Source organism: Astatotilapia calliptera, chromosome 3 (genome assembly GCF_900246225.1).
Source record: "Astatotilapia calliptera chromosome 3, fAstCal1.2, whole genome shotgun sequence".
Classification (NCBI taxonomy): domain Eukaryota; kingdom Metazoa; phylum Chordata; class Actinopteri; order Cichliformes; family Cichlidae; genus Astatotilapia; species Astatotilapia calliptera.
Genome location: NC_039304.1, coordinates 39,083,632 through 39,109,279, shown reverse-complemented (window position 1 = coordinate 39,109,279; position 25,648 = coordinate 39,083,632). Strand labels below are relative to the sequence as shown.

The 25,648-nt window shown below is 39.4% G+C and overlaps 2 protein-coding genes across 4 annotated transcripts; one reads left to right on the top strand and one right to left on the bottom strand.

Annotated features, from left to right (window-relative positions):
• Positions 1-1,516: 1,516 nt before the first annotated feature.
• Positions 1,517-13,013, bottom strand: LOC113019502 (uncharacterized). Of its 3 annotated transcripts, XM_026163261.1 has the most exons (4): positions 12,694-13,013; positions 12,514-12,603; positions 3,320-3,649; positions 1,517-3,081 (listed from the first exon to the last, which is right to left on the bottom strand). In XM_026163261.1, exons 2-4 carry the CDS (start codon positions 12,584-12,586, stop codon positions 2,873-2,875), a joined length of 612 nt encoding a protein of 203 aa, XP_026019046.1. In that variant the 5' UTR covers positions 12,587-12,603; positions 12,694-13,013; the 3' UTR covers positions 1,517-2,872. The 3 variants fall into 3 exon arrangements, 2 of the variants coding, with proteins under 2 accessions (XP_026019046.1, XP_026019045.1); XR_003272028.1 differs by lacking the exon at positions 12,514-12,603 and having other exon boundaries at positions 12,694-13,012; XM_026163260.1 differs by having other exon boundaries at positions 12,514-13,013.
• Positions 13,014-14,517: 1,504 nt separating this feature from the next.
• On the top strand, positions 14,518-17,026 carry LOC113019500 (low affinity immunoglobulin gamma Fc region receptor II-like). Its single transcript, XM_026163257.1, has 6 exons — positions 14,518-14,782; positions 14,867-14,902; positions 15,235-15,501; positions 15,581-15,826; positions 15,898-16,074; positions 16,183-17,026. Exons 1-6 carry the CDS (start codon positions 14,752-14,754, stop codon positions 16,284-16,286), a joined length of 861 nt encoding a protein of 286 aa, XP_026019042.1. The 5' UTR covers positions 14,518-14,751; the 3' UTR covers positions 16,287-17,026.
• The last annotated feature ends 8,622 nt before the right edge of the window (positions 17,027-25,648 follow it).

The window sequence follows — 25,648 nt, the reverse complement described above, 5'->3', positions numbered from 1 at the left end:
CTCTTGGATTTTTCTTTTGCGATATAAAAGAAGTTATATGTTTATTAAGCTGTTTGAAGAAACTTTTGGGAACATTTGTAGGGAGACATTGAAATAAGTAAATGAACATATTGGAGAGTTTCAGTCAGGTTTCAGAGCTCATCACAGGACAGAAACAGCTTTAGTGAAGGTTACAAATAGTGATGTGTCCTGTGTGTCGAAGCGTCGAATCGTGTGTCGGGTAATCTCGGGGGCGTTTTTGTGAAGCGCGTATCGAGGCTTGCTTTGATTACGTATGCAGTGACGTTCGAGATCTCGCGGGCAGTCCGTACCACGTGACTGATTCAGGGACTGGTTCACCGGTTCGCGCCAGATTCGAAATAAAATGGGCAGCAAAACACAGCTGATTTCCCATCACACTGTGTTGTGGAATTGGATTACGTACGTGTTACATAGTTACTTGAGCATTTCTCTCGCCAGGGCGGAACTCATGGTGGGTTCACACCCTTGGCCCACGCCCCTCTGAAGAGGAAACACCTGGGCCTCATCAGTGCAGCCAGCATTTAAGCCAGGGAGTGGCTTCTACTCATCGCTGGATCGTTGTGTGTGACTCGCGTCAGTGCAGCCCGACTCTGAGCAAGTTCTCTTTTGCTTCCCTGTGCAAAACGTCTAACGTTTGTTTCCTTCTGTACATAGATCCCCTGGACCCGACCCTGCATTCCCCGAGTGGATTCCCTTTTGTGTGAGTGTTTGGTGAGAGAGCCAGAAGAGGAGCAAGTGTCTTTTCCCTGCCTGGATTTCCCCGGAGCTCTTTCCCTGTCACCGCTTTGTATATAGCACTATCCCCTGCACTGTTTGTATATACACCTTGTGGAACTGTAATAAATACTGACTGTGCCTCTGAGTCCTGCGTGTGAGTCCTCAAGCGAACCGTGACAGTTATGCATAAGACCTCCGTTGTTTACAGCGCTGTCAGCCGCTGTTTGTTCCTTTTTAAATACTTCCGAAAAGAAAACCTAATTTCTGCCGTTCAATAGGCTACTAAAATAATTTAAACTTTTTAACATTATGCAAAATTGCAAAACGCTAAGGTGTGTCTCTAATAAAACCTCTGTAATTTGCTCTGCTTCAATTCAGCAGCATCAGGTAATGTTCATTTGTTGATTAATGGTTCGTTCTTTCGTTTTTTTGATCTACTGCAGAATATTTTTATAAAACCATTTTTCTGTTTTATTTTACTTTGACACAAAGGCATCTGCAGTGATGCTTACACCTTTTATAAAGTCTCGCAAGTGTCAGCTTTCTTTTTATATATATAAAAATATGAAAATGTACTGATCCATGATCTGAATTATAATATTTCTGACTGTGTGAGGCAAAATTTCCCCGGATCGAATTGAATTGGAATCGATTCTAGAAATCAGTGACGATACCCAGCCCTGGCAACGGTAACAGTTACACAATCATACCAAAACTGTCCTGATAGTTTCCACTTTCTCTTTTGTATCAGACATACTGAGACAATATTCGGGATAAATAACCATGAAAACAATTTATTTATTCAGTTTACACATAATGGTATTATAATCATTTAGCCTGTTTCACTTGAATCGTCCACTTGATGGCGCAGTAGAGCAAATGACCATCACAATGCTTCGAACCATGAGTCAACCAGTTGGATAGAAAGCTTTAGTTCATCACGAGGCTTCATCTCACCATCACTAATTTTCCATTTAATTTATTAAGACAAATTAACATAACTGTACAAAGACATACTTAAATTTAGAATACTTTCCATATCATTTAGATGAATAAATTACACAGTTTTTACAATGTGCAATGATGAAGCCTTATTTTTTGTCACTTGCAGTTGCCTGCAGCGAAAAATTAGACCTCCAATCATACATATATTACACAAACATCACATTGGGGAAACCGGTCAGAACAGGTAACGTAGAGAAAAACAATGAAATGTATAGCACAATAGGGGGGTGGAGGAGAAAAAAAGAGAACTCTACTCAGACTGAGCTCCTGGTAGGAGATCAGTATGAGAACATGAAACAAAAAAAACTCCTCGCCACAAAAAGCACATGACTTCACACCATAACATGAAATGATAACAGCAACAGGGGTGGGTAAATGGGGTGAGAGTTTAGTGATGTAGACAGCAGCATCCGGTCCTGCAGCATGACTCTGCGCTGGTCCAGTAGACCCATGAGCCCTTCCCTCTATAGCGGCTTGCCTTGTGGGGTTTTGAACAGCTGTAACCACTTTCTTTAATCTTCGATATGCCAGGGCCAAGCCAGCTCCGATCGGCAAAAACCCTGTTATCATTCTTCCAAATAGGTATAAATCTTCTAGGTCCTCAATAGACAGTCCCTCCAGGCACACGATGCGCCAATGCTGCCACCCAACCATCATGCATCTGAAAGGTAACGTCCCTTGAACATGGTTGAACTCTCCTGAACATGATTTTCTGTGTCCCTGCTCCAAATCAGGGCATCCGATGTAAATGTTGCAGTCGGGAAAACAAATTCAAAATTATTACTATTTCTTGAGCTTATCAGAAGTCGAAAGCTGCAGACAAGTCAGCTCTCAGGATCCTTTGCACTCACAAAAAAAGACTTCAAGGAGGGAGCTGAATGATTAGTACAGACATGTGGACCAGACTCTATGAACTCTGAGCAGATTCAACAGTTTTTGACCAGTTTTTTCCTTATGTGATTCATAAAGCTGACTCACACAGACAGACGTCTGTACTGCTGCTGTTGTTTTATAGTGTTCACAGAAGAGGATGCTGCTGCAGGAAACTCTGGTTTGGTTGTTTGAGATTATCTGTTGGTCAGCTGCATCATCAGCATGTGAGTTAAAATGGGAAAAGTTCTGAGGTCTTTCAAACTGGCTGAAGTTCAATTGGAGGCTCGTATGAACCCAGCTTCTGCTGTGCTTTACATTTTCTGTAGATAAGAAAAAAGCCAACAGCAACAAGCACAGCAGCAACTGACGGTCCAGCTATTAGTAAATACAATTTTTCCTCCTTCCCTCCTGCCTTCTTCGCTTCAACTTCCTTCCCTCCATCCTCTGTGTCTCCTCCTGTCTGAGCTGCAGGTGAGAAACAGGTGTGAGGTGTCAGCTGTCAGGTAGGTGATGAGTGAAGAACAGAACAGAATCCATTTCCTCTTCAAACTGCTGTCAGACATTATCTACTGCACTCTGATCACATCACTCAGACCAGCTGCTTTCTACAAAGTCTCATCAACAACATCTTTAGAAACAAACATCAACAACCAGGAAGCAGCTTCACCTCTGATCACACACACACTCAACTCTACTCACTCACCTGGAGGATCAACTCTCAGTGTGATGGTGTTGCTGGGCCTCATTTCTTTTCCGACTAACACCTTACACTCATATGTTCCAGCATCGGCAGTCGTAGCATTCTTTAGAATCAGAGACACGTCTCCATTCTTCATCTGTCTGTCCTGCAGATCCACCCGGTTCTGAAAAGATTGATGCTGGTTTCCTGGAACAAACACATCATCCCGGTACAAAAGGACATATTCTTCCCCCAGGTCAGTTCTGCTCCACTTTACATGGATGGTTTTGTTGTTTGGAGCTCGGCACAGGAAAGTGACGTCCTGTCCAGAATGAGCTGTGATGCTTTTCTGGCCTGAAAGAGGAAATAACACAGAGCAGAGAGGTTAATGTAAAACTACACTAAGGATCAGAAACCAGTTAGCTCTGTTGAGCTGAAAAAGGAAGAGAATATTATATGAGACTCTGTGTGTGCTGTTCAACCAGGACAAAAAGTGGTTCTAAATAAATTATTTAAAAATAAAATTTGTAAATAAATTCAGTTCTGTGGTTTCTAACGTGAACTTTTTTCCTACACATTTCAGTGTTTTTGCCAGTACATAAAACCCCACAGCCCTGCAGGGCCCATGTGTTTCACACGAAAAATATACAGAGGGCAATAAAGAACCAGACAGAAGTCAACCCTTCGAACAATTTGGCATGTTCAGCTGACATCCATCCACTCTGGAAGAAGATGAGCTCAGTTATTTATGTGTGGAGGAGGCTAGCTGTGTGAACTTCGAGCTCTGCTGATGGTTTATTAATTTACCAACATTTCCCTGGTAAATGCTGTTTAAATGCTGTTTTCTTATTTAAGAAATAAGAATTTATGGTTTAAGTTTTTAAAGCGCCATCTTGTGTCAATACAGAAAGTTACATCACTGAGTTGGTTGATTGGTTGTGTTCAATAGACTTACATTAGTTCATGTTAGCTAACTAGTAACAGAACCAATAACACAGAGGAAAATAAGGACACTAAAACAAAAAATTAGTCAACAGGGGGTCACTTTTGTGCTGCTCCTGGCTGTAAGTTTAAGTCTAAGTTAAGAAACCGAGGATATACTTTCTCTCTCTTAACAGTAAGTGGTGCTTTCTAGTTTGACAAGCTGCACTGACACAAGAAAATCCAGCTGTTAGTTGTAATGTTGGGTTTGTAGAGCACTTTATGAATGTGAATTGTGTGGAGGAGAGTCTGATCCGTCGGCAAAAAATGCACTTTCTAGTGTTCATTAATGTTGATTAATGGTTTTCTTTTGTTTTTGATCTACTGCATAACATTTTTTTTTATAAAATCCCAGGCCAGGAAAATCACCTTTATGTTTTTCTGTGTCCTATCCTACTATCCTACAAAGCTGCTGTGATGCTTACACGTTTTATAAAGTCTCGTAAGTGTCAGCTTTCTTTTTAGAGATATAGAAATATGGAAATGTACTGATGCATGATCAAAATTATAATATTTCTGTCTGTCTGAGGCAAAATTCCCCCAATTCAAATTGAGTCGGAATCGAATCGATTCTAGAAATCAGTGACGATACCCAGCCATAATCGGCACTGTTTTATGCAATTAAACAGTTTACAACATAACAGCCCACTAACCACTACACACATATCACCCCATCAGCACATCTGTAGGAAAAACAAGTCAAGGTAGATTCCAATTCATTTCCTACGGTGGTCACTTTTGACTGGAAAGACCACAGATGTAACAAAGTTGATTAAAACACACAAAATTTAATGAAAGAGGTGCTCATCACTTTAATATATTCAAGTACATAGTGTGGAGGATGTCATAAGGCCTCGAGGCATTTGGATGTAAAACACAGCTTCACAGACAGGGTTTCATCCATGTATATTACAGGTACTGCGCTGCAGTGGTTTGTATATCTAAGAGAGTCTAATTTGTTCATGTAAATGGAGAGTCCTCTTCACACACTAAAGTTAATTAAGTTTTCATCAGAAGATATAGCATTCATTTTCATGATTTCGTGATTTACTTTCCTGGATGATTGAGAATGCATCAAGAAATTACTTGAAAAGTAACTATTGCGTTACTTAAAAAAACTGTTTAACCCTCTGGGGTCCAGGGTATAATTGGCCATTTTTCACTACTTTTGATTTTCCCTCCACATTTCACCTTTAAAAATTATTTACTTTGCCTTCTTTGGTATCATCATTTTCAGCACAACCTGACGTGTCTGAATTTACAGTTATGTTTTCATTTTGACATACTGTATTAACACAATTGATCCAAAATCAGACAAAAACCATAAAATCAGAGTAGAAAAAGTTATATTTTTTTACTGTAACAACCACAAACATTTTATTGAATCATATTTCATAACTTTAGATGCAAATATTAATTGTCAATTTTAAAATCGTATGCACAAGTTTTGCAAACAACAAAGTTATTTGAATCCATTTACCTTTTACCATTTTTTTAAAATAACCATTTCAAACTATTTACAGAACAATCAGCTGTTCTGCCTTCAATAAGATGCCTCACAAATTATTTGTGCCACTCCAAAAATATAATTTCTGTCCACTATGAAGGAGAACATCACAGCCTGATACCTGCAGGTCTGAGCAGCAGGTGTATCACGCCTGTTTCTACCTGGAGACAGCAGTCGCCTCATTGTTCTGATACACAACACAAAACTATCCACAACACTACACGTGAACTACACAAGACGACACATTAACTACACACTCCAAACACGCTAAACGTCACAAATCTCTCACATCTCAAAACTCACTCTCTCTCTCACTGTCACTCCTAAAACTTCCCCTAGTTTTGTTTGGTTTTTAGCTCATAAGCAGAGAGTGCTTGCTAGCGCTAATGTGGTGAAACTATTGAGGAAAAATATTGTTTATCATGACTCTGGTTTTAATTGGCCTATCAATTTAAAAACTGGTATATCTCACCTTGTTGCTTTGTCTTTAAGTGGTCATGTGACTGACTTACCACGACTACTTTATTCTTCCTCAGTCAAACAGCAGCTCTCATGCGATTGTTTTGCCCCTGAGCTCCAGGTGTTGTGCTAGACAGTGATGTGATTACCGTCCGCGGGAGCGCGCAGCTGCTTAAAGCTGTAGCGTCCAGATTACTTACAGCTACTTCCTGCAGCTGATATAAGATGTGGTAAACTGAACACAGCTTCAACCGTCTGTTTGTTGAAAAATAGTAACAGACTGCATTTTCTTGTTAGTAACTATAATGGCGTTGTAACGATAGGAATAGTAATTAGTTAGATTACTCGTTACTGAAAAAAGTAACGCCATTATTCCCATCACTGAACACACCAATTAGTTAAACTGCAGGAATGTCTTAAAGACATAAAGACCTGGATGGCCGCTAACATTCTGCTCCTTAATTCAGATAAAACTGAGGTTATTGTACTCGGCCCTGAAAATCTTAGAAATATGGTATCTAACCAGATTCTTACTCTGGATGGCATTACCTTGGCCTCCAGTAACGCTGTGAGGAACCTTGGAGTCATTTTTGACCAGGACATGTCCTTCAATGCACATATTAAACAAATATGTAAGACTGCGTTCTTCCATTTGCACAACATCTCTAAAATTAGAAATATCCTGTCTCAGAGTGATGCTGAAAAACTAGTTCATGCATTTATTACTTCCAGGCTGGACGACGGTAATTCATTATTATCAGGACTCTCTGAAAAGCCTTCAACTGATCCAAAATGCTGCAGCAAGAGTACTGACAGGGACTAGAAAGAGAGAGCATATTTCTCCTGTTTTGGCTTCCCTTCAAATCCAGAATTGAATTCAAAATCCTGCTCCTCACATATAAAGGTCTTAAATAATCAGGCCCACTTCGCTCTCGCTCTGCAGGCCTACTTGTTGTTCCTAGAGTATTTAAAAGTAGAATGGGAGGGAGAGCCTTCAGTTTTCAGGCCCCTCTTCTGTGGAACCAGCTTCCAGTTTGGATTCGGGAGACAGACACTATCTCTACTTTCAAGATTAGACTTAGAACTTTCCTTTTTTCCAAAGCATAGTGCTTGCTCATTGGCGGTCTTATGATTGTTGGATTTTTCTCTGTATGTATTGGTGTAGGGTCTACCTTACAATATAAAGCACCTTGAGGCAACTACTGTTATGATTTGGTGCTATATAAATAAAACTGAATTTAATCCATGCCAGTTTTTGTGAGCAGGGCTCCATGATGTAAATTAGCTAATTACCTTTATACATGTAGCGTTTTGTGTATTCCAGTCGTGCCTTTGGTTATCAATAAAGTAGCAGGTGTTTTAAATAATGCAGTTAGCATTCAGACCACGGGTATGCAACATTTAATGTCAAGAAATGTTTTGAGCAAGTTTTGGCCAAAATTTATCTTAATGGAGCCATAAAACATTTCAGTCTCACGTTTTCACAGCCTGTTAAGTCTAAATCACTCCTGCATCCCAAAAACAGTAGTATAAGAGTTGCTTTTTTGGAAATTTAGTTTTAAAAAAGAAAGGTAATTAATTACATATTTTCATATTTAGTGAACATTGCAATTTCCCACTTGTGCTTCTGCAGTGCCTACTGATTTCTTTTGTGTGTGTGTGTATTTTTTTTTCCAACATTTTAGTTACACCCTCTACCTGTAAGGAGTCTAACACCTGAATTTTAATTACCTGGTGGTGAATGTCGCTGAACCTCAGTACTTGTGGTTAACATGAATGTAAACACAAATGTCTAGTTTTTCGTGTTTCTATGGAGTCCAGATCCATATAAGAAGAGTGTAACAATATCTATTCAGATTTATTTGCTTTCACCACCAACACTGATTACTGTATGCTTCATCTGCTTCTGCAATTCAGTCAAAATGACTGAATGAATTGGCCCTTTTTTAAGCAAATATGTTTAGACTGCCCACCCATCCATCTTTGGCTACTAATTCTAATTCAGATCACAGCAGCAGTCTAGCCCAGATTAGCCCAGACCTCTCTCTGCAGAGCCACCTCCTCAATCTCTTCAGGGGGGACACTGAGGTATCCCCAAAGCAGCCAAAAGATGCGATCTTCTCCAGTGTATCCTGGGCTGCTGGGGGCCTCAACCCAATGGGACATGTCCAAAACATTGCTTTCGTAGAGTACCTTACATTTGCCTGAGCTCCTCACCACCACCCCTCCCACCCCTTTTTTAATACAATGCAGCTACTTTTGACTCTTTTGCACAAACACAGGTAGTAATCAAAATGGTCTATCAAAGTAAGCTTAAATAAATATCCACAGTAATATTTTTTTCTATTTAATTCAATCACTGTTTTGTTGGCTTCAAAAGAAAATTCTCTAATTTCATAAATGACAAAAAGGAAAAATCACAATAAAAAGGCAAATTTAAAGTATCAACTAATCACAAAAACCTGCTGCAAAGTCACATGATGCGATTATGATTAACCATTTCAGAATATGAACAGGCTCAACAGGCTGTGAAAACTATGTTACAAATATGAGTTATGATCTTAAACAGATTTGGTCAAACACTGCTTAGAAATTACTCTTGATAGCAAATTTGCCAACCCTAGCTCTAGGTCACCCTGGCAGGCAAAACAAGTTCATTTGTTTGGATTTTTTCTCCTCTTTTATATGAACTTGTATGGAGCTAAATGAGGGTTTAAAAGTTTTACGTGATTTGAAACTGAAATTCTTAGTTTTGATATATTTTTAAAAAACTCAAATGAATTATTTTGTTTTGAATACATTTATAAAAAAATGTTTTTCCATACAAATCTTTCTTGGATTTTTTTTTTTTTTTTTTTACATTTTTTTCCAGCTTTACACCCTTTTTATTTTTAGTATTGCCTTGTGGGCCTGTATCAATGAAGAGCAGTGGGGCTTTGACTAATGACTGAGTACTAAGTTAATCATTAAGCTAATGTTACAAACATTCACCCAGCGATATAGTCCATCAGGACAATCAGAAACAGTGTTTCCTACCTGTTGACTGGTGTCTGCAGTAAACTGTGACGGAGCGGTGGCCACCTTTAACTAAAATGTTTATTTTTAATTTGTAACAAATTGTCAACTGTCAATCATTAGTCCGCACTCTGCCCCACGATTCATTCCTAAAATACAAAATCGGGATCTGAACATCTGATCTGAAGTCTGAAACTCATCAAAATACCTGGATTATTGAGCATGCACGAAGATATCAAAACTTAGAATTTCAGTTTCCTATTAAATTAAGAAAACCTTTAGCTTCAATTTTGCTCCATAGGCTCACTTCTACTGTTGAAGTTGACTTAGATCAGACACCTGTCATGTAGCCATAGTAGGTTTATGGATGGATGAAGTCTTCTTTATGTAAAGTGCAGGGTTACTATAGTGAACTAAAAATAAAATTCAGATATTTAAAAAAAAGACTTCAGGGTAAAAAAGGGTATGAAAATAACAAACAGAAACCACTGTCACTTGAATGTCTGCTCTGTGGGCCCACAAGAAAACCAACTGAATTACTTTATTTAAATCTGTTAAATTTACCTTTTCTATCAGATCACAAATATGAGAAGAAAAGCTCCTACAGCTGGCTAGAAAGTGACGAGTTTGCAGAAAAAGACAGAACATGTCTTTGTGTGCATTAACATCCAGAATGTTAACATTACTTTTGTAAGTTTATTTAGACTGACTAATGCACAGCATGTGGGCAGTTTATCTTTTTCTTGTCCTTTTTAATTAAATATTTAAAAAAAGTAAAGGGGAAAAAATAAATAAAAATCAGGCATACTACAGCTTATTGTGGTGTGAAGTGCCTTTTTTTGCTCCAAGAATTAGCTGCCCAGGTCACTCTGCTTAAGGACATTTATAACCATTTTACACAGAGAAATGTAGAAATTCCCACAGTAGGTCACTGCTGTCAAATTAGTACATGCACAAACAGGTAATGCAACTTAAAAATCAAGGTTAAAAGAGGCACAATTGAAACCGATAAAGAACTTTTGAAAGCTGTCTGAATTTTTTTTAAATATGTTTTTTCTTTAATATCATCTTAGAGCAGGGGTGTCTATCTCCAGTCCTTGAAAGCCAGCATCCTGCTTGTTTTTGAGATATCCCTGCCCTACCTGCCGTTGATTACCTGGATCTGGTGTGCTTTGCCAATAAGAAGCTACAATGGCAGGTTAGTTGGAAAACAAACAGGACAGCGGCCCTTGAGGCCTGGTTCGACACCTGCGATTTAGAGCATAACCATGCAGACCAGTCAAGAGCGGCTGATAGTTCTGAGATAAGGGGGGGGGGGGGGGGGGGGGGAAAGAAACAATCACATTGACACTTTTCATCATAACACCATCTGACTATCTATTTGCTTTGTTTAAACAAGTATATGCTTTATTCACAGTAAACAACCTGTTGCAAAAGTAACTTTAACAACATTATTTTGGAACTATGTGTTCCCAAATCTTTATGGAAGTATTTGATCAGATGGATGACTAAGGTGCAGTGTGAAACAGATCATTTGCTGCCCTCTGCTGTGAGATTTCCATACATGTAGAGCATACAAACTCTTAACAGAGTGGTAGTAAATGTGGCTCACCCCTGACAGCTCTTTTCCATTAGTAGTACCTACTCAGATCAGTGCAACTTGAGTTGTTTTCTATTATATTCAAATACCACCTAATGTGCATGGGATCACTATAGCCATGCGGCTGAAAGTCCCATGACATCATTTGTATGCAACAAGAATGTCACAAGGAGGATGTCGAGGTGATGGTATACCTGCTCCTCTATCAGTAGCTTTTTGTCAGACTCGGGGACCATAGATGTGTTTTTTGTGTAGCCATTTCCCTCACTGCCAGGTTTCAAAAATATGTGCTCTATATGTCCCTCTTCACTATGATGTACTCATTTCTAATCCTGTCCTTTGTGGTCATGGTGAGCTCTGCCTTCCATCTTTCTTTGCTTTTAAAAGTATCCACAAGGGGGGTTAATGAAGACTCTTTGTTAGGAATTTAATGTGAAAAGGCCCACAAGTGAGAGTCAATTTCTTCACAGATGAATGAGTCACCTGTAAACAAGTTACTAACACAAACTTCTTCTACTCACCCCAGGCCATTGGATATGTAGAACACAGCTCATAAACTAATTAATCACCAATCACTACCTACTTGATGAGGAATCAAATGTATTTGACAGTTAGGACAGCTATGCGACCGCTGCCAATAAGTGATGCCTTTCTATTGTAACTGTACCAGTCTGAACTTTAAAATACCCTCCACATCACTGTTTAAAAAAGAAGAAAAAAAACTCAATACAAAAAATAAAGTAGAATGAACAACTTAAAATTAATTAAAAATGTATTACAAAATACCTACGTATAGCATCTGTTTTAAACAATATAAATGGCCACATGTTGTGCTTTGTGTACTTTAGTGTGCAGGTAAATCAGGTCCTTGCTCTGTTTGGGATGGCTGGGGGGTGACACGACTTTGTCAGAGGACATTCAGAAGCTTCAAACGATAATCCATCCACATACAAGAATAGTCATTAATTTACTGCTACGTGGGCTGGGCCGTAGATACATGGTAAGGTTTTAAAAACTGAGCTTTACAACGTGCTGCCGATGAATAGTGGTAATAAAAAGCGAGAGATGCCAACAGTGATCACTAGATCACTAACTTTTTTTTTTTCCTTCCTTTTAAATAGTGGGTTGTTAAGATTAAACAGAACAAGACACCACAGCATTAAAACATGTTACAAACACAACAGCCTTAATAAACTCAGAGTATTCCCCAAAGCAGGGTTCACACGTAATCACTTAACCGGAGAATAGAAATTAACTTTAAAAGAAAGGAGAAAAAACTGTTTGTTGAAATGAGCAAAATCTATTTTATAAATGGGCTTCAGGCAGAGACCGGTGCAACCATGTTCTGTATCATACACTATCACCACCTGTAACGAGTTTGGGTTATCATTCACCAAGTTAGTACATGAATAAAAATCGTCCTAACCTCATTAACTACCTTTGCCTGTATACAATATGGCGGCCGCAATGACGCATCATTTAATAAATCGCTGCTACCAGAGCGCCGTATTGACGTACCGGCACAAATTTGATTTGTGGGCTACTTTTAACCAACACAAGACACCGATGTTTTCAGAGCAGAAATGAAAAGATTTTTTACGGGATTCATTCATTTCGATTAATGAAGCTTATTTTAACCTCACAGCGAAATCTCACCGGGCACGACAGCCGAGGGAACGACGACGACAACGAATAGCGAAATCCAGGTAGTCAGCGAGCACGCAGCCATTGTTGCTTAACTGAAAACTGCAGACAGTAGGGGAAAACCGATCGTCAGAATAACATTAATCGAACACAGTCAACTTAAACTTGGAGTAAAAGTTTCCGTTCACTTACTGTTTTTACACCGCGACAGGAACCTGAACCGATACGTCGTAGATCGTAACGTAGATCAATTTTATAATTAGGCGTTTACAAAATCCAGATTATTTAGACGGGAAATCATCCGGTATGTAGCGGAGATGAGTTGTCGCTCGATTAAGGACAGTTTAATCGTTTCCGTTACTCACGAGCTGGCGGGCGCCGACGTCCACGGTGTAAACGCTACTCTTAAATGAACACAGTGATCCCGTGACGGGAGCTTACGTAGCTTCCTTATTTTTCCAGAATGTTCTGGAATCTTCCAGGTGAACGGTGAACCAGCGGCTGCAACTAGATAGACTAACTGACTTTTATATTTTATTTAATTATTGTACTATAAACTAAACATGTTTCCACTTGTTAGCAGCCTACAATAACTACTTAACAAAATAAAAATAAATAAAAACATTAAAACATACAGGAAATACCTGTTCAAACAGGAAGTAAACAAGGCTCAAGAATTTTTTTATTCTCTATAAGCTTTATTTAGAACAATGACAATCTCAAACAGACAAGCGACACACACACACACACACACACATATACATATATATATATATATATATATATATATATATATATATATATATATATATATTTAAAAAATCCCTTCAGGCTCAGGTCCTCTACCACAGGCCTGGGAGCTTGAGGGTCCTGCGCAGTATCTTAGCTGTTCCTAGGACTGCGCTCTTCTGGACAGAGCTCTCCGATGTTGTTCCTGGGATATGCTGAAGCTACTCGCTTAGCTTGGGAGTCACCGCACCTAGTGCTCCAACTACCACTGGGACCACCTTTACCTTCACCCTCCACAACGTCTCGAGCTATATATATATATATTATATATACGCATTTCCAAACCAATCCACACGTGCAAAGAAAACCATAGATGTCCATTGTCCATAAATGAAGTGTAATAATTAGAAATAACACAGGGAAAACTTTTTGAGCACGTGAAGAGAAGCAGGTGGAAAAAGGCGTGGAAAGTTATGACACCAGTTGAAATCTATCAGTAATTAGTAATTTGCCACTTGGTGGAAATTGATATCAGCTGATTCTTTCCCAACTGATCGTCTATAAAAATGTAACTTTTTAGCAAGTTTTCACACAACACACATCTCATGATGATTGTTTCAAAGAAAACAATAAGCAATGCACTCATCCGCCATGGCCCATACGCATGCTCACCATGCAACACTCCATTGCTGAAACAAAAGCCTGTTGAAGCACGTTTCAAGTTCACTGGACAACATTTAGAGAAACCTTTGAAATACTGGAATTACATAGTCTGGCAAGATAAAACCAAAACTGAACTCTTTGGATGCCATAATACACACCACGTTTGGTCAAAAGGCACTGCATATCATCCAGAAAACACCAAATCAGCAGTGAAGTTGGTATAGTGTTGCTACCAGCCTGACGAAGATGAAATGAGGGCCAACATTTAAACAAGACAATGATCCCAAACACACAACCAAGAGAAATGTGAACTGGAACGTGTTCAGCTGGATTTCAGTGAGATAAGAGGTGTAACGACATGTATGGTTAAAGGGTTTACAAAAAGTCTGTTAGCTGATAGAAGTGATCAAACGTCAGCTCACCTCTGCCAAATACCTTTAAAATCTTTAACCACAGCCTGATGCAGTTTGATGTCGTGCATCCACACAGTTTCTGACCACATGTTAGTGGTTGGAACAGAGAGAAGTCAACAGGAACAAAACCACCTCCGGGTCACTTCCTGCTGTCAGCTACAGGAAGACAAAACTTGTTTCTTTCAATCTGTAACACAATTGATAAAATCAATCCTTTCAGTAACATAGTCAGTAATTTTACTCTATGTGTCAGCTAGAGCTATAACACATCCCTGTGGTTTGTTCGGACTGGCAGTGAAGGCATTACACAGGTGCTGATGTTCAATTTAGTGCATTTCTGGAGGAAACCACAACACTAACAGCCAGTCAACGAGAAAGAGGAGGGTTTTGCTTGAAGTGACTGTGAGCTGATGTTGGTGTTGGTCTGATACCATTGAGCAGCAGGATGGAGGAAACGTCTCTGCTGTGTCTGCTCTGTAAGCTCACTCTGTGTTTTTCATGCCTCTGCTGTCTTGTTGAATGTGAAACTCTGAACTAACCTGAGTTTAATTTCTCTTTAGTTCTGATCTCACTGCTGAGCTGCACCACAAACCAAGGTCAGTAACCTTCTTCTGTCACTCTGTAAACCTGACTCACTCTCTTGGGACACATTAATTATGAACATGGTGCCAAACTTCAGTCAAATCAATGTTATCTTACTCCTGTCAGTCTACATAATTTCATGTTGAATTACAATTAAACAGATGTCTTACACTCAAATACATCTGCACCTTAACAAAGACTCTTATGTACGAAATAATATCTGATTTATTATCATCCAGTAACAATTGATAGTGAATGAAAACAAGGAATATGGGACTAGAAGTTAAGATATGAAATGTAATATGGGCCCTGGTCTATATATCCTCTACTACTCTATTACTCACAGCTCGTCTGACTGTGAGTCCCAGCAGCTCTCAGTTCTTTGAAGGAGACTTTGTGTCTCTGAGCTGTGAGGAGGACGACAGCTCTGCTGGATGGACTCTGAGGAGAAACACAAGCAAACAACAGAGGAGTCAGTGTGGAAGAGATGGGTGGGGAGAAGGTGCTGGTTCTTCCTGTAACATCAGCTTTATCCTCCCATTGGACAGTGGAGTTTACTGGTGTGAGTCCAGAGAGGGTACCATCGGTAACATGGTTAACCTGACAGTCACTGGTAAGCTGAGTGTGTGGAGTTAGTGTTGATGAAGCTGTGTGTAAATGGATGAAATGCTGTAGTTTGTCTCTGTGTTGAGGTGGATCAGTGATCCTGCAGAGTCCTGTCCTCCCTGTGATGGAGGGAGATGACGTCACTCTGCTCTGTAAAACAAAGACCACTCCCTCCAACCTCCCAGCTGCTTTCTATAAAGATGGCGTCTTCACTGGGAATGAGACTACAGGTCACATGACCCTCCAGCATGTTTCCAGGTCTGATGAAGGCCTCTACAAGTGTGACATCAGCGGTCATGGAGAGTCTCCATCCAGCTGGATCACTGTCACAGGTGAGGAGCTTCACTCTTATGTTACCTCTTTTTTCATCCACATATTCACCTGAACCTGATTCTCTCTGCAGAAAAACCTACAGCCACAGTGAAGCCCATCACCTCTGCTCTTCCCTCTTCCACAACACTGGCCTCTCACTCCTCCACCCTCCACCTTGCTATCAGAGTGGTCCTCCACCTGGTGGTGTTCTGTCCATATTTCATTTCCACTCTCTTCATGGTGTCTTTATATCGACACAGAGCTAAAGGTAAAACTGAATCATTTCCTCACTTAGTGTGCTGATGATGAACTCCTTTTGTTCTGAAATCTTCATTGTCTCACATCTGATACTTTTTCATATTTTTTGTTTGTGCAGGGAACAAACTTTCCGTCTCAATCCCTCCCACTCATCCTGAGCAGGGATTAGAGGATAAACATGAGGATGTAATTACTGATGTCACCACAGAGCATCGCTTCTGAAACAAACTTCTGTTGTGTCTCTGTGGTCCTCACTAACTTTGTCCTCTTCACCTCTGACGTCATTGGAGGACTCTGACGTTCATCTCTGGATATTTTCATGCAGATAAACAACAAATATTCATCCTAAGATGAGGATTTCCATGATGTACTGTGTATGTTACTGCAGCTCTGTACCTAAGGTATTTTTCACCAAGTATTCAGGTTATTTCTGAATCAAACCTGCAGATGTTTTTAGATCTGATATTGGAGGAAAACCTAAAAACTGTTACATAGATAATGTTCATGTTTTATGTCCCTGTCCTGCATGATTAAATAGCTGGACTGTTCATGGGCCGGAGTCTTTTCCCCAGCATGTTTTAACTTGAAATTTAATTTATTTATATTATTCTGTCTTGTGCTTGGTATCTTCTTTTTTTAATTCTTCTCATGTTCTGTTTTGTATTCTACCTTAACTCTCCTTGTTTGTTTGTTTACCACTGCAACTCTGTAACTACTCTATTGTACGAAGCATTCAACTCATTTCTAAATGAAACCTACAACTGTTTTCAGATTAGGTTTTAGAGGAAGATGCTATTCTACATCCTGTTTTATTTTGGTAATTCTTGTTTTCATCTCCTTTCTGATGAGGATATTACACTCCTGATGTTTGACTGGAATTATAACTACCAGGCGGTGACTCCATCTGAACCTTTTCCCCTGAAACTACCTGGACTTTGGTTCCCTGCTTTTTCAAAAATGTAACTTTTGGTGTTAGTTGAATCATTCCAACTTCATCCTCAATAAAGATTAACTTTTGTTAATTTAGTCTGCCTTCGAGTCTGTATCTGATTCTTGATTTACATTGTATGTCAGAGCACTTGCCCAAGAAATGAACCCAGGACTAATGGACTCCTGACTTGGCTAAAGGATTTTGTTGTTGTTACACTTCATGTCCCTTCACCTCCTTTGCTGTGTTTCTTACCAGCTACTTCCTTGTGCTCCCCTCCTCTTTCAAAGAGGAAACTGGACACTGCAGCTGCCTGAAAATTCCTCTACCAGGGTAAGGTGATTCCAGACCTAAATGCATCCTCCCTTTGAGGACAATGGTCACTAGACCTCCACAGTGATCTAACAAACCAGCAGACGACTCCAACAAGGTCATCTGCTGGTCGACCTTCTGAACTGTTTTCACCTTCAGACCATTCCCCTTCTGAACTGCTCCCTACAGCACTTGTCCCACTGACATTTCTACAACTCATTAACAGAGTTAAAGGAGATCAACATCCATGTTTTCTATCAGCTCTGTATGATCCTTAGGCAGGATGTCCTTTATAAGTCTTCAAATCACTGATTTATGCTCATTTGCATTTCATATATAAAGAGACCTACACACTTTTTTCCTCTGAATATCATAAGGAGATGAAGGCCGATTCTGCCTGTGTTTTCACTGCAGTTATATTAACACAGCTCCTTGTGTCTGATGTGCTTTTCAGACGTGTAAAAACATGTAGGATCAAGACTAAAGGAACAAGGATTTTCAAAAAAAAATGTGAAGGCAGAAAGAAGTAGGCACACAGTTTATTTCCTCTCTTTCTGACCAAAAATCAGTGGTTGACGCAGGGAGACGTTGCCTTGTCCAAACCACATCTATCTCACTTATTGTAGATGAGTGAGATAGATGTGTAGTTATGTTGCCTTCAGTTTCTGCTGTTAGTTTGTTGTCTTTATTTTATGTTCTGGTTTATTTTGGTCAAACAAAGAAACTCCTCTCATGATATACAGTGGGGATGAAGTTACAAAACTGACAGACAAAGAAAGAGGAAGAGGGTTGTAGTTGAAGTGAACTATGAGCTGATGTCAGTGTTGGTTTGATGTCATTGAGCAGCAGGATGGAGGAAACGTCTCTGCTGTGTCTGCTCTGTAAGCTCACTCTGTGTTTTTCATGCCTCTGCTGTCTTGTTGAATGTGAAACTCTGAATTAACCTGAGATTTCTCTTTAGCTCTGATCTCACTGCTGAGCTGCACCACAAACCAAGGTCAGTAACCTTCTTCTGTCACATTGTAAACCTGACTCACTCTCTTGGGACACTGTGGGACAGATTAATTAAGAACATGGTGCAGCTAACTGCAGACAGACCTCTTTTTTGTTGAATTTGTTTTTACTAGTTACACACACATGCATTTTTCCTGTTAGTGTGTAAGTTGTTATTTGAGTTCATAGTTGCATTAGTTTTGTTCCTCTTTCAGTTCCTTCCTTTGTCTTGTATGCTTTGATTTACTTCAATTGTTTAGTTGTCTCATTCTCTCAAGTTTCCTTTTCTTTACGTATACTCTTTGTCAAAGTGTCTGTTCTCCCAGTTATAATATGTCCAGCCTTAGCACAGGTTCCAGTTTTTAATTGGAATGTTTTCGGTTTCAATAAGTTAATATTTTTTGCTTCACAAGTTTGAACTTTATATTTTACTTTTTGTACTTCCTACCATCAGCCAAAATAAACGGCTTGCTTTCAGTTAAACTTAGCCTGCCTCTAGGCCTCTGCATTTGGGTCCTCACTCCTCACACTCAACCCCATGACAGTAACTGACCACTTTGGACCCAGCAGATGCAGATGTCGTTTTTATGGAGGAGAACAATGTGGAGTGTCACGGTTCAATTCTATTCTATTTATATAGCGCCAAATCACAACAACAGTCGCCTCAAGGCGCTTTATATTGTACAGTAGAGCGTACAGATCTGCTATACTATAAGTATGTACAGGCTGTAGTGAGTGTACAAGCTATGTACAGGTATAAACAGGATATAAATATGAAAACTATACAGAAATATGAAATATGAGCTATGCAAGTTATAAACAGTTGTAAACAGTTGTAGAATTATAATTATCCTATTGCACAGAATGATTGTGTCTACAGCATTTACAGTAGTGCAGTTTAGATCAGTGAAATATGTAGATAATTCCTACAGAGGCTATATAAAGTGCTAGTGGTTTTGAGTGGTGGTTTAGTCCATGTTATTATTGTGTGTATGAGGGTACAGTTGTCCATTTGTTAGTTTTTTTCCTAAGGTCTTGTTTAGACTCCTGTGGGAAATCTGTGTTGCAACCTATGAAGTAACCGGAAAGTCTATTTTAACCTCAGTGTCCTAACTTTCCAACTAGCCCGATGGACACCTCCAGAGAACTGTGACTTCAAGTCGGGTCAATGCAGCTCACGACTATTGTAATTGGCCAGTTTAGCACAGTCGATTTGTCCTGTGCTTTTCTGGCTACTTTTTTTCCTACAATTTTTGAATTTATCAAAATTATCAGAATTAGACTAGGAATACTAAAAATGTTGCAGATGAAACAAACCAAAGGTCAGCAGAAATTATCTTCCATTTGTACGAGGTTAAGGGTTGTAAAAGATAGCGAGGCTTTGAGAAATACTGAAACCAACTAGCTAAAATTATACTGATCTTTCGAAACAACTTGAAACCCATGTCTGTACAAATGGAGAAATCCCTGTACAACAAGGAAAGAAACATTGAGACTGTTAAAGTAAACAAGCTGACAAAAACAGTGTACTTCAGCAAATACTATTTTCCCCTGTGTTAACATATGTGAGGCTGTTTCAGTTGCTTAGTAATCCAGTACAATGCACAATAAACAAATGTATGAATATAGTGAGAAAAGATGGGCATGTCTGGATGACTGGTTCTCAGTCATCCAGGTCATCGTAGTCTGAGGAGCTTGGAAAGAAAAGCGTCTGTATGTTTCACCTCTCATCCAAGAAGCTTTTTTACATCATGACAGATTCAGGTTGTGGCCTACAACTGTTTTCACACCTTGGCTCGTGTGAATAGGTAGAGGATGATGAGGGGTCCATGACCCTCTTGTGGGACACACCCACAGAGCTTAAATCTGGGACTGTCCACCCTTTGACCTTAGAACTGAAGAAGCTTCTCAGATAAGAGGTGAAGTGTCTTCAAGCAACTTAAAGAAGTCCAGATGCTTTTCTTTGCAAGGTCCTTAGAAAAGATGAGCATTTTTATTTTAATAACCACAAACGTTTTTAGCTGTTTTGGGGCTGAATCATTTGCCTGCCCAGTCTTTGGTGTCAAAGTGTGTTTTTGTTTGGCCTTTCAACTTTCTGGTAGTTAATGTCATCGGGTTTGTTGTACACACAGTCAAACAAAGCTAGAAGCTCCTGTGGCTCTGTGCATGGACCTAGGCGCCAGAATCCAAACACTTAAGCAATGGGCCGATCAACTTTCTCAAGTTTAATTTTGAAAATAATATTTTTTTTAAAAATAAAAATAGTTTTCCTTCGACAAGAAAGGACATATTTTACAAAAGCTATCACTGGCTAATTCTGGGAAACTGTAATAACTGTAAGTCCATTTCAAACTGATAAATACCTATTTTTTTTAAATCGGAAGAAACAGAACTTTTTCAGCAAAGAATGAAGAAACTTTCCTAAAACTTTATTTGATATGCATGCTGCTATGGATAGATGACATATGCATTATTTTTCATTTAGTCTGAGTTTGACGTTTTGGTTAAATAAATCTGCATGACTTTCTCGGTTTTTGAGATATTTTCTGTCAGTGAGAAAAGGAAAAACGAAAACAGATGAAAGTTAGAGCTGGAAATTGTTCTGTCTGATTTTCTGATATAATTTAATACAATCACAGCACAGAGCCGATCTCTCTCTCCTGTAACTCTTTGGAGCTCATCCAAGAGTCTCTTTCTTTCCCTCTATATATCAGTAAATGTTTGATTAAAGCAATTTTTATGAACACTTTTGATCTCAGTGTTTAAGTAAATGAGAAGCGTATATTGCTCTTCACAGCAAAAATAACAATGAATCAGATATTATCCTCTTTATTTGTCCAAGTGTATATGCTTCCACAGAAACCATTGATTCGAAGGAGCTGTTCACCATAGTGTCAGAATTATTGAAAAATGGCTATAATATATTATATATCATCTCCTGTTCCTCACAGCTCGTCTGACTGTGAGTCCCAGCAGCTCTCAGTTCTTTGAAACAGACTTTGTGTCTCTGAGCTGTGAGGAGGACGACAGCTCTGCTGGATGGACTCTGAGGAGAAACACAAGCACAGACAAAAGAGCTGAGTGCGGAGATGTGTGGGGAGAAGGACCAGGATATTTCTGTAGCATGAAAGTTATTCCTGAATGGGACACTGGAGTTTACTGGTGTGAGTCCAGAGAGGGTGCCGTCAGCAACATGATTAACCTCACAGTCACTGGTAAGCCGAGTGTGTGGAGTTTGTGTTGATGATGATTATGATGATGACAAAGCTTTTATTTGTCACTTGCAGTTGCCTGTAGCAAGATTGGACCTCTTCCAACCATACATATATTACACAAAAATCACATTGGCGAGACAGGTCAGAACAGGTAGTGGAAAGAAAACAAATGAAATGTAGGACACAAGAGGGCAGTGGAGGAGAGAAAAGAGAACTCTACTCAGACTGAGCTCCTGGTAGAAGATCAATATGAGAACAGAAAACAAAAACCCCTCAGCACAAAAAGCACATGAATCTTCACAACATGACACGAAAACACATCACATCATCAGGAAGCTAAAGGGGTGGGTAAATGGGGTGAGAGTTCGCCGGTGTAGACCGCAGCATACGGTCCTGCGGCATGATGCTGCACCCTTCCCATCGCTCAATGAAGTATACATTATTATTATTATTCCAACCATAAACTTATCCCTAACTTTAACAACAACCTTAATCGTGTTTGATAGAGTTTTCCAAAACTATTCATGAAGAGAAAGTAAAATAAATATACATGTGTTGATTCAGTCCAAACAGTTCTCATGTTTCCTCCTGTTTCTGAACGTGTAGCAGAGAGATGTGTTGTCACATAGCGTAATATGTTACGTTTTGGGATCGGGCACTAATGAACCCAGTTACCAGATGATCAAATCTATCTTCTTTAGGTTTTAGAGAACAAGACTGAAAGACTCTCTGAGGGTTAAAGTTACACGAGACGAGACAAGGCCATCAGAAGCCAGGCATTAAAGTGTTGATGAAGCTGTGTGTAAATGGATGAAATGCTGTAGTTTGTCTCTGTGTTGAGGTGGATCAGTGATCCTGCAGAGTCCTGTCCTCCCTGTGATGGAGGGAGATGACGTCACTCTGCTCTGTAAAACAGAGACCACTCCCTCCAACCTCCCAGCTGCTTTCTATAAAGATGGTGTCTTCATTGGGAATGAGACTACAGGTCACATGACCATCCAGCATGTTTCCAGGTCTGATGAAGGCCTCTACAAGTGTGACATCAGCGGTCATGGAGAGTCTCCATCCAGCTGGATCACTGTCACAGGTGAGGAGCTTCACTTTTATGTTACCTCTTTTTTCATTATATATTCACATGTGGTTGAAATAACCATATATTCTCTCTGCAGAAAAACATATAACCACACCTCTGCCCCCTGACTCGTCCTTACTCCACTTTGTGATTAGACTGCTCTTCCACCTGGTGGTGTTCTGTCCATACGTCATCTCCACTCTCCTCATGGTGTCTTTGTATCGAAAGAGAGCTAAAGGTAACACTGAATCATTCATTAATTAATCAATATGCTGAAATCTCTATAAATTAATGGCTGAAACACTTCATACATTTTTACAGGAAAAATCTTCCGTGTCCCGATCCGTCCCACTCAGCCTGAGCAGGGACTGGACGATGAGCATTATGATGTCATCTCTGATGTCACCACAGAGTATCACTTCTGAATCAGAGCTTTGGTGCTTCTCTTTAGGTCTCACTAATGTTGTCCTCTCCACCTCTGTTGTGAATCTTATATGAATAAAAGGACTCTGATGTTCATCTCTGGATATTTTTATGTAGATAAGCAACAAATGTTCCCAAGAAAATCTACTGGAGCTCTCAATAGAAATTATATTGACTTATGATTTTATGCCCTACACTCAGTCACTACAATCAATTTTAGAGTTTCTCCACCTACTGAACCCACTTTAACCTCTGACTGTGCACATTTTACTGTTTACAGGCAAAGTCACCCTCTACAATGTAGGTGACTGAAAATAGAGCTAATTTCTACTTTCTTACTTTGAGTACATTTCAGAGCCTGCACTTTTCTACTTATATTTGAGTAAGGAACTTGAATCAGTACTTCAACTTTTACTGGAGTATTTTTTTACAGTAGTGTTTGTATTTGTACTTAATGTCTGAACTTTTGCCAACTCTGCTTGCTCTGCCTCCTTCGCGATCATCAGTTTGAACTACCTGGCGTCCTATTGTTGACGTTTCTGACTGAATTCCAACGGCCAGGTTGTTGCTGCTGCTCACTCACAGATACTGACACAGTGTAAAAGTGTTCAAATTGACTCTTTCTTATTGGTGCTTTTGCTATTAAAATGATATCTTGTGAAACTCTTTAAACTGTTCCTCTCGTTCGTGTACCTACAGCTCATTTGGTTTTAGCTGTGATACCCCCTGCACTTTTTCTCCATCTGTTTTTGTCATAGCCTCGTATGACAGGTTGTGAGAGGTCCCAGGTCTGAATCCCACACAAGCCTTACATTGTCACAGCCTGGCTCATAAGACCCACAGTCAGTATGAAAGATTAGTTGGTGTTGGATCATGCAATTTGTCGCTAGATACAGATAGAGATACCTGCAAAATAGTGAAAAGTATTATGCTAGCTTCTTCATCTACAGAGGATGCTACTTGGGCATTATATGGTCATGATAATAACAAAAATGAGAAATTAATCAAACTGAAATACATTCAATAAAAAATTTATTGGAGTCTAGAAAACAGCAGAATTGAAATCATATTTATCATTCATGACTGTCAGACATTTCTAAGACTCAGTAACAGAGTTAAAGTAGGTCCATGTTTTCTATCAGCACTGTGCTTTAGTGCTGATAGGTAGGATGTTCTTTAAAAGCCATCAGTTTGTGATGTGCAGTCTGATGTTGAGCAGCCAAACAGTGAACTCACTGCCTTTCTGACCACAAGTCAGAGGTTGAAACAGAGAGAAGCTACAGCCCACCTCCAACTCAAAAACCTCGCAGCTAAACTACAGTCAGCCACAGGAAGACACAGCAGGTTTGTAACAATCTGCAACATGACTGATAAAATCATTATTGTCAATAAAACACTTAAGGATTTATTTTAATTTAATCGTGAAAATGTATTTCAAACAGTGCTTGATGCATTTATTTGACAAGTAAAGGTCAGAGAGTCAGTGAAGGCATCACACAACTGCTAAAGTTGCCTTCAGGTGCAGTTGTAGATTTTGTTGCTGTTGATCTTTACCTCATGTTCTGGTTCAATTTTTTTCATTTAAAATTTTGTATTTCTGCTTTATTTCCACCAAATAATTTAACTTTTGCATGAAGTTCAGAGAGGAAACCACAACACTGGCACCGAGTCACAGGTGAGGAGGAAGAGGAGGGTTTTACTCTGTATGAGAGTGAACTGAACTCAGTCTTTGTCTGATATCAGCGAGCAGCACGAGGAAACGTTTCAGAACTCGGAACTAACCTGAGTTTAATTTCTCTTTAGTTCTGATCTCACTGCTGATCTGCACCACAAACCAAGGTCAGTAACCTTCTTCTGTCACACTGTAAACCTGACTCACTCTTCCAGGAGACTGTGGGACACATTTATTTAAATAAAATTAAAAAATCCTCTCCCTGTTGCATCAACAAACCTGATTTTCTGACAGTCTTAGATGATGTCACCTGTTTTTCTAAATTAAACATCCACACATAAGGAAATATATCTGTGCAATAGAATATTTTTATTCAACACCCAATTGCAGTTAAAACTGAATTTATAGAAAAGAAATGTGTCATTTACACTTCAGGTATAAACATCAGCTCATGTTCTACTGTTTAGTTCTTCAGTGTTTGAGCCAGCTGGAGCAGTCAATAAGAATAAAGCTGATTTTCTGTCAGTGTTTATTAGGACCACATGTTTGTGTTTGTGGGGTTAACTCTCATATAAAATTGCTTCCTGGTAGAGAAACGCGCACTGACCCTGTGACATGTAATGAAGAAGAAGAAGCAGAGAGACGCGTTTACTGGCTGTCAAACTGCTGCTGATCTCAGTTACTTCTTAGGATTGATGTCAGGGAGCAGACACCATTTATAGATCTGAGATCATGTGAACATTATTGTTACGTTAGTACTCAGACTGCACATGTTAAAGTAGATGTGATAATTGGTTCATTGCTTCTTGTTTTAGGCTCGTGCAGGTTTTAGTTGCACTGAAGCCAGTTTATGACGCTTGAGCTGAACTAAAGTCAGTGTGTTGTTGGTGATGCAGGGTGCAGTCGCAGCCACACAGTTTATGTCTCTCTGACATCAGAACAGAAAAGCAGCAACAAGTCTCAGCTGAC

Excerpts from the sequence above, each read along its gene's own strand:
- LOC113019502 (XM_026163260.1), bottom strand. The coding sequence starts at position 12,586 with ATGGCTGCGTGCTCGCTGACTACCTGGATTTCGCTATTCGTTGTCGTC. Across the intron at positions 3,650-12,513 it reads TCCCTCGGCTGTCGTGCCCG|GCCAGAAAAGCATCACAGCT; the intron begins GTGAGATTTCGC and ends TTCCTCTTTCAG. Across the intron at positions 3,082-3,319 it reads ACTGAGAGTTGATCCTCCAG|CTCAGACAGGAGGAGACACA; the intron begins GTGAGTGAGTAG and ends TCTCACCTGCAG.
- LOC113019500 (XM_026163257.1), top strand. The coding sequence starts at position 14,752 with ATGGAGGAAACGTCTCTGCTGTGTCTGCTCT. Across the intron at positions 14,903-15,234 it reads GAGCTGCACCACAAACCAAG|CTCGTCTGACTGTGAGTCCC; the intron begins GTCAGTAACCTT and ends TATTACTCACAG. Across the intron at positions 15,827-15,897 it reads CAGCTGGATCACTGTCACAG|AAAAACCTACAGCCACAGTG; the intron begins GTGAGGAGCTTC and ends TTCTCTCTGCAG.